The sequence below is a fragment of the Jaculus jaculus genome, chromosome 5 (assembly GCF_020740685.1).
Source record: "Jaculus jaculus isolate mJacJac1 chromosome 5, mJacJac1.mat.Y.cur, whole genome shotgun sequence".
Taxonomy (NCBI): domain Eukaryota; kingdom Metazoa; phylum Chordata; class Mammalia; order Rodentia; family Dipodidae; genus Jaculus; species Jaculus jaculus.
The window spans coordinates 52,194,725-52,203,217 of record NC_059106.1 but is presented as its reverse complement, the minus strand read 5'-3'; the positions used below and the strand labels follow the sequence as shown (position 1 = coordinate 52,203,217).

Here is an 8,493-nt window from a genome sequence, read left to right as displayed (position 1 = left end):
TTTATCTTTATAGGCTTTGATAATCACGTCTGAGCTAGCATTATGTCTGGAGTGAAAGGCAAAGTGGTGACCGTGCTTCCTTTTAAATTAAGTGTTTCTACTTTACAGGTGCAGCATAACCTGCTGAGTCCTCCTTTTGGGTGGGCAAGTGGATCCCAGGATAGCAGTAGCCGCCGGGCCACCACCCCTCTCTATCATGGCTTCAAGGAAGTAGAAGAAAACTGGTCCAAGCACTTCTCTTCAGGTCAGAAAGAAAAGTGTACTGGGTCTGGTTGGTAGGATTGTGTGTTGACATTGAGAGGCTCCGGGAGGATCTTTGCCTCTGTGCTTTAGTCTCCTTCCTCTGGGGCACGCCACCAACTGACACAAGCAGTATGACAAATTGACAGTTGTAGAGCCATGCGACATGCATTTTCTTTTTAAAATTTTTATTTATTTACTTGTGTGTGCAAGGATATGCCAGAGTCTCTTGCTTCTGCAGACGAATGTCTGTCTGGCTTTATGTGGATGGCTTGCAAACTGAAACTGGGTAGGCAGGCTTTGCAAGCAAGTGCCTTTAACCACTAAGCCACCATCCTAGCTCTGTATTCATTCATAATCATTTTGATTCCCTCTCCTCTCAAGTTTTTTCAAGGTTGGGGGTCATTCTAGCCCAGGCTGACCTGGAGTATTCTATGTTGTCCCAGGCTGGCGGGTGATTGTCCTGCCTCTGCCAACCAAGTGCAGGGCTTAAAAGGCATGCACCACTATGGTTGGCTTCCTAGTCTCTCTTATTTATTTATTTTTTTTGTTTCAAGGCAGGGTCTCACTCTAGCCCAGGTCTGACCTGGAATTCACTATGTAGTCTCAAGGTGGCCTTGAACTCATGGTGATCCTCCTATTTCTGCCTCTGGAGTGCTGGGATTAAAGGCCATGCTCCACCATGCCCAGCCTATTCTCCTTTTTCACTTGAGATGCAAGAATTCAGAATCCTTGTGTCTGGTCTTGGGTATGTAGATAACTTTTTGTTCTTTTCTTTTTTCTTTTTTGAGGTAGAGTCTTGCTGTAGCCCAGGCTGACCTGGAATTCATTATGTGGTCTTGGGGTGGCCTCAAACTCATCAGTCTTATCAGTGCTGAGATTAAAGGCATGCACCACTGTGCCTAACAACTTTTCGTTATTAATGTTTAAGCTTAGTTTCCCCAGGGATGTAGTTCTAACCCACCAGCCAAATCTCCTCTCCTTTTCCACTATGCTAGAGAATCCTGTGAACTTGGTATTCTCTTTAACATCCTTTCATAGAGCCATTTCCTTGATTATTTTTTAATGTTTATACCCTCATCTGAAGGGTTGTTGGATACTAACTTCATGAAGCTTTACTATAAGTTCACTATGTTATCTGTTTGTACTGAGGAAACCATGTGTGAGTTTTTTTTTGGGGGGGCGGGTATCAAGGTAGAGTCTTGCTGTAGCTCAGGCTGACATGGAATTTATTATGTAGTCTTAGGCTGGCCTTGAACTCACAGTAATCCTCCTACCTCAGTCTCCTGAGTGCTGGGATTAAAGGCATGCCCCACAATGCCTGGCCACATGTGAGTTTAATATGTTCACATAGTAACCCAGTTTTGTTGATAAACTTGATCCAGTAGCCCATCAGTTAACTCTCAGAGCAGTGGTTTCAACTGGCATGATTTTGCCTTGCTCCCAGGGACATATGCTACAAGCAGTTTTGGTTGTTGCAATGTGTTGTTTATAGAGGCCTATGATGCAGTTAAACCTCTTACAGTGCACAGTATAGCAAAGAATTTTCTAGCCCCAAATGATACCAGCAATGCCTTGGCTATGCATTGTTGCCTCAGGTTTGTTTGAGACATGGTTTTATATATTCCTGGCTGGCTTCAAACTTGCTATGTAGCCAGAGATACCCTTGAACTTCTGATTCTCCTTTCTCCACCTCCCAAGTTCTGGGATTGCAGGTGTGTGAAAGTGTTAGGTTGAGTTGAGGATGTGACTGTTCATTTAATAATGTTCTCCAGATGCTGTCCCGCAGCCTAGATTCTACTGTGTCCTGTCCCCAGAAGCCTCAGAGGATGATCTGACTCGACTCGATTCTGTGGTACTAGGAAATTCTTCCCTCCCACCCTCCCTCCCTTCGTCCCCCCTCCCTTCCTCCTTCTTTCCCTCCTTCTAAGAGTCAGGGCTTCCATATACTGCCTTGGCTTGTCCTGAATATCTGGGTTCAAGCATTAGCTGGGACTACAGTGCATACCACTATGCCTGACCCTGGATTTTAAAGCCCCTTTCTCATGTGGGTTAACTGCTCTCCATGAGATGGGTGGTGGGAGTGAAATGTAAGGTCTGTGTTAGGAGAAAGTTAGCTAGAAAGTACTTTCCTACTGACAGGAAAGGAGTACTTGAGATTTTTTGGGCGGGCTGAACTTTAGCTTTAAGTCATTACCTCTGAAGCTATTTCAGAAGACCATCTTTGTTTGCGTTTGTCACATGCAAATACTGGAATGAGCAAAAATGGGTGCTATACCAATCTGTCATCCTGAAGGCTGCAGTTGCGGGCTCACAGTACTGCACACATTGTGAGCTCCCAGAAGGGGCAGCCTGCTGCAGGGAGAGATCAGTAAGTGTAATTTGATGGAATGTTCTGTCAGTCAGCGAGTAAAAAGAAAAGGTGGTCTGTGTTTCTTGATTCAGGCATGTGAAGTTCTTTTCTCCAAGCTCATCAAGTACGACGAGCTTTACTCCGCACTCACAGCTCTGCTTGCTGCTGGCTCCCAGCTTGATACAGTTAGGAGGAAGGAAAGCAAGACTGTGACAGCCCTGGTAAGTCCTCTGAAGCCTGGGAACTTTTGGGCTGCTTGATCATGGGTCATTTCTAGCTGAAATTTCCTTTTGGGGTCTTGTCAGTGGATTGAACGTCTGTCTGCAGATCTGACTGGTTCTTCAGCATTTCTGTGAAGGGCACATAGTTATGTTCATCATGTTACATTTTTGCCCCCCCCCCCCGATTAGTATTAACTAGGGTTAATAGCTGACCAGGTGACCATTGGGTGAGAGTTGTCTGGACTTAAAGGTGCTGTCAAACAGGTCTAGGCAATATACAGGGCTGATGATTGTTGGTCTGCCAGGTAGAAAGTCCCACTGTGTTTTGGTTAACTGGTAACTTATGGGGGAGCCAGAGTTATCTATCTTAGAGCATAAGAATGGCCAGATCTATGCAGTGTGCAGAAGAAGGAACAGATTTTTAAAAAATATAATTAATTAGGCTGGGCAGATGGCTTAGTTGTTAAGGCAATTAATTGCTTGTGAAGCCTAAGGACCCAGGTTTGACTCCCTAGAATCTACATAAGCCAGATGTACAAGGTGGTGCACACATCTGGAGTTCATTTGCAGTGGCTGGAGGCCCTGATGCACCCAGTGTCTCTCTCAAATAAATAAATACAAATAAATTTTTTTTGTTTTTATTTTTTTGAGGTAGGGTTTCACTCTGGCCCAGGCTGACTTGGAATTCACTATGTAGTCTCAGGGTGGCCTCGAACTCACAATGATCCTCCTACCTCTGCCTCTCTAGTGCTGGGATTAAAGGTGTGCACCGCCACACCAGGCACAAATAAAATATTTAAAATATATATAATTAGTTTATTTTATAGAATGAAAGGCAGTGATAAAAGGTAGATGTAGAGGGCTGGAGAGATGGGTTAGTAGTTAAGGCACTTGCCTGCAAAGTCAAAGGACCCAGGTTCGATTCCCCAGAACCCACATAAACCAAATGCACAAGTTGGTGCATGCAGTGGCTGGAGGCTGTAGAGCACCCATATTCATTCTCTCTCTCTGTCAAATAAATAAATAAAAATAGAAATATTTAAACGAGGCAGAGAGAGAAAATAGGATTCTCCTACCACTGCAGATGAACTCCAGACACACGTGCTACTTTGTGCATTTGGTTTTATGTGGATACTGGGGAGTCAAACCTGGGCTGTGAGGCTTTGCAAGCAACTGCCTTTAACTGCCAAGCTATCTACTCAGCACATGAAACAGGTTTTACAAAAATAAGTATTTTTATTTATTTGAGAAAGAAATAATGGGTGTGCCAGGGTCTCTAGCCACTGCAAATGAACTTTAGACTCACAGTACACCTTGTGCATCTGGCTTATGTGGATCCTGGGGAATCAAACCTGTGTCCTTTGACTTTGCAGGCAAGTGCTTTAACTGCTAAGCTATCTTTCCAGCCCCCCCTTTTTCTGAGATAGGGTCTTGTTCTAGTTCAGGCTGACCTGGAATTCAGTATATGGTCTTGGTGTCCTTGAATTCACAGTGGTTCTCCTATGTCTGCCTCTCGAGTGCTGGGATTAAAGGTGTGTGCCACCACGCCTGGTATAATACATTTTTAATATGTGCATCTTACTCTGCATTGCTTTAGTAATAGTGTGCTCTCTAGGAAGAGATCTAGAACAGACCACCAGACTTGGCTGAAATAGAGAAGCTACTTAATTCTACCTCAGAAGTTGTGTTTGAAGCAGTTGTTACTGCTGGGCATCTTGAGGCAGTACCACATGCTCAAGGGCCTCCCTTTGCTTCCTCAGGAGGCCTGTGCCCTGCAGTATTACTTCTTGATTCTGTGGAGGATCCTAGGAATTTTGCCACCTTCAAAGACATACATGAACCTGCTGGCCATGAACTCACCTGAGATGAGTGAGTGTGATATCTTACACACTCTGCGATGGTCATCCCGTCTCCGGATCAGCAGCTATGTCACTTGGATAAAGGTATTATGAGGGAACCCGTATGCTGTAGGGGTATTCACAGGCATCTTGTTCTGTGCTTAGAGGGACTTTGACAGTTACTGCTCACTGGGAGCATTGGACTCTCCATATTGGTTTCCTAAACACTTGGTTTCTTGCTGTCTATGTAGGATCACCTTATCAAGCAGGGAATGAAGATGGACCATGCTGGCTCTCTAGTAGAACTGGCATCCACCAAATGTAGCTCAGTGAAATATGATGTTGAAATTGTAGAGGAATACTTTGCCCGACAGGTATGCTAGCGCTGGCACCATAATGACAGAACTTGGCTTTTCCTTATGGCATTTGACACAGCTAATTCATGTCCTGTGTGTTTTTTAAAGATCTCGTCATTCTGCACCATTGACTGCACCAGCATCCTGCAGCTTCATGAGATTCCCAGCCTGCAGTCCATCTACACCCTGGATGCCGCCATCTCCAAGGTCCAGGTCTCGCTGGATGAACACTTTTCTAAAATGGCCGCTGAAACCGATCCTCATAAGTCATCGGAGATCACTAAGAACCTTCTTCCAGCTACGCTTCAGCTCATTGATACCTACGCCTCATTCACTAGGTGTGACAAACTGTCCATCCCACAGCTGTGCTCACTCTGAGCAGACCCCAGGGACAAGGCTACTTACATCTTCTCTGTTGTCAGCTTAACTTCTTACCTCCCCGTAAGGGAAGAGTGAGATCTTCGCTAATGGGAAGAGGTACCTAGTGACAAAGGTTCAGCCAGAACCAGAGAGGTTTTAATTTTTATGATTATATAAAATATTTTCTGGGGCTGCAGAGATGGCTTAGCAGTTAAGATGTTTGCCTGCAAACCCTAAGGACTTGGGTTCAATTCCCCAGTACCCATGTAAGCCCGATGCACAAAGTGGCACATGTATCTGGAGTTCATTTGCAATGGCTAGAGGCCCTGTCATGCCTATTCTCTTTCTGCCTCTTTTTTGTGCACTCTCAAATAAATAAAATACAAAAAAAAATTTAGAATTATAGTTGCAGGATACGAAGAAAGATAGAATTTTTCTAAACTCTAGTTAATTCTAGTTACTAAGAGAAAGAAGCCCTTTAAGTGCTCTTTGAAGGCTGGGGAGATGGCTTAGCGGTTAAGGCACTTGCCTGAGAAGCCCAGAACTGTTGTTCAAATCCTCCAAATGGCATATATCCTCCAGATGGCAATAGCAATGCAAGCATGCAATGCCACGCATGGCCACAAGGGGAGCACTCATCTGGAGTTGGTTCACAGTTGCTGAAAGGCCCTGGCGCACCCACTCGCTTTCTGCCTCTCTCTCAAAAAACAAGTAAAACAATTTAAATGCTTTTTGAATTTCATGGAACAGATAGAGAGGAACCCCCCCATATATTTATTTATTTATTGTATCTTATTTTATTTATTTATTTTTAAATTATTTTTATTTGACAGAGAAAGAGGGAGAGAGAGAATAGGCACACCAGGACCTCCAGCCACTGAAAATGAACTCCAGACACGTGCACCATCTTGTGCATCTGTCTAATGTGGGTCCTAGGGAATCAAACCTGGGGCCTTTGGCATTTGCAAGCAAATGCCTTAACTGCTAAGCCATTCCTCCAATCCTGTATATTTTATTTTTATTTATTTACTTGACAGAGAAAGAGGGGGAGAGAGAATGGGCATGCCAGAGCCTCCAGCCAATGCAAATGAACTCCAGATGTGTGCGTCCCCTTGTGCATCTGGTTAATGTGGGTCCTGGGTAATTGAACCTGGGTCCTTTGGCGTTGAAGGCAAATGCCTTAACTGCTAAGCCATCCCTCCAGTCTCCCCCCCCCCCCTTTTTTTAGAAGCAGTATCTTACTATAGGTCAAACTGACCTGGAACTCATTCTGTAACCCTGTGCTGGCCTAGATCTTGTGGCAGTTCTGCTTCAGCCTCCCAAATGCTGGGATTACAGACGTGAGCACCATACTCAGCACGAACAAAACTATTCCTTAATGAGTTAGAAATGATTTCAAAATGTTATTCTTTCTCTACCAGACATTGCAAATTGAATGCCCTGTTGATTTTGTTCTATAAATGATGTTTAAAATTTTGGCTTTGGGGAGATGGCTTAGTGGTTCAAGGTGCTTCCTTACAAAAACTGTATGGCCTGAGTTCAGTGTCCTAGCATCCACATAAAACCCAGATGCAAGAGACCATAGTGTGCGTGCACACACAAATATCTAAAAAATTAATACATATTTTATTAAGAACATACTTTGTATGGATACATCTTTTCCCTCTTCCCTGCCCCCATTTGCTAAGGGCGCTCCTTAGTGGGGCTGCTGGTATTCCCCATGGAGTTGTGGGTTATGTATTTTGGGAGCAACAGACAGTTAATGGGGAACTAAAAATATTTTTTTAAATGTTTGAAATTGATTTTCAGTTTATAAAAGCTGGGTGATTATTGACATGTTGAGCTTTCTGGTTTTTCTTAAACTTGAACTGGGAAGGTAGAGATGTAGCTCAGTGGTTCAGTGCTTGTCTGCCATGTGAGATGCCTTAGGGTTAATTCCCAACATGGCAAAATAAACAGAAACACACATAAATAAATAATATGCAGCCTCTAATCTCAGCACTTGGGAAGTGGAAGGAGAAAAACCGAGTTCAGATTTCTCCTGGATACATGAGATCCGTGGGGAGACGGGAGCGAGGGGAGGCTAGGAAAAGGAGATGCTGGCTGGGCACTAGTTGCATTGAGTTTCTCTTCACCATGGTGGGATTCGTTCACTACAGCCTCTCCTCCCCTTTCCCTTCAGAGCCTATTTGCTTCAGAACTTGACTGAGGAGGGAGCCACTGAGAAACCCTCCAGGGAGAAACTGCAAGGCTTTGCCGCTGTTTTGGCCATTGGCTCCAGTAGGTGCAAGGCAAACACTCTGGGTGAGTGAGCTTCTCCCTCTGTCTCCACCTGCCTGCTGCCATTTCCTTTTACTAGTGACTTCCTGTGTGCGAAGCATTAACACAAGTCAGTGTTTCATCTTAACAGTGGTCCTGTGAGGTGGAGTCTCTGCTGTTCACTAGGTAGGAAATGGAAGCTTAAGAGAAGTTTATTTCCCTAAATCCTACCTCTTCAAATGGTAGAGCTGGGATCTAAACCAAGATGAGTTGATTCCATAGAATGATGCTGTTTTGCCTTTATAATGACATGTTCTTTTCACTCACAGAAATTTGGAAGAGCAGCCAACTACTGCTCTGTGCTTACAATCTCTCCTAGGTTAGCGACAATCTGCCAGAAATTTAGGGTGGAAAATCAAAGGACTTGAGCAGGATTGAAGTTCAGTGCAGAAATAACCCTTTAAAATTGGCTACCATTTGTTTCCCTTGATGTCAGACTTAAGTACTCTTAGTACTCAGAGCCTCGCTTAGTACTGCTTCACCGAATGCTTTCTTCCTGGGGATTAGTGATCCCTGCCCTCAAGGTCTGTCTGCAGGAGGAAAGTGTTCAAAGTGGTACTTCCTCAGAGACGAGGAGCAGATGTTTGATGGTGATTGGAGCCTGACTTGCTACAATGACTTGCTCTCCCTTTGTTTTCAGTTGTCTTCTTTCCTGGCAGGATTAGAAAGTGAATGTGATGGGAAATGAAAACCTTACAGTTGAGAGTGTTAGCTGTTAAGCAATTAGCTGGTTCTTGGGCATAGCAGTGCTGTTGAAATAGGCATCTCAGCTGTCTTAGTAATTCTTTTGACAGTGTGGGCTGTAA

The 8,493-nt window shown here is 44.2% G+C and overlaps 1 protein-coding gene across 1 annotated transcript in view; it reads left to right on the top strand.

Moving 5' to 3' along the window:
• Window positions 1-97: 97 nt before the first annotated feature.
• The window catches only part of Ubr4 (ubiquitin protein ligase E3 component n-recognin 4), a 107,438-nt gene continuing 99,042 nt past the window's right edge, over window positions 98-8,493 (top strand). Inside the window, exons 1-7 of the mRNA XM_045149409.1 lie at window positions 98-244; window positions 2,016-2,095; window positions 2,686-2,814; window positions 4,575-4,757; window positions 4,904-5,026; window positions 5,117-5,346; window positions 7,551-7,672. Coding sequence (XP_045005344.1) covers window positions 4,650-4,757; window positions 4,904-5,026; window positions 5,117-5,346; window positions 7,551-7,672 — 583 coding nt within the window. The 5' untranslated portion in view covers window positions 98-244; window positions 2,016-2,095; window positions 2,686-2,814; window positions 4,575-4,649. The remainder of the gene's footprint in view (window positions 245-2,015; window positions 2,096-2,685; window positions 2,815-4,574; window positions 4,758-4,903; window positions 5,027-5,116; window positions 5,347-7,550; window positions 7,673-8,493) is intronic.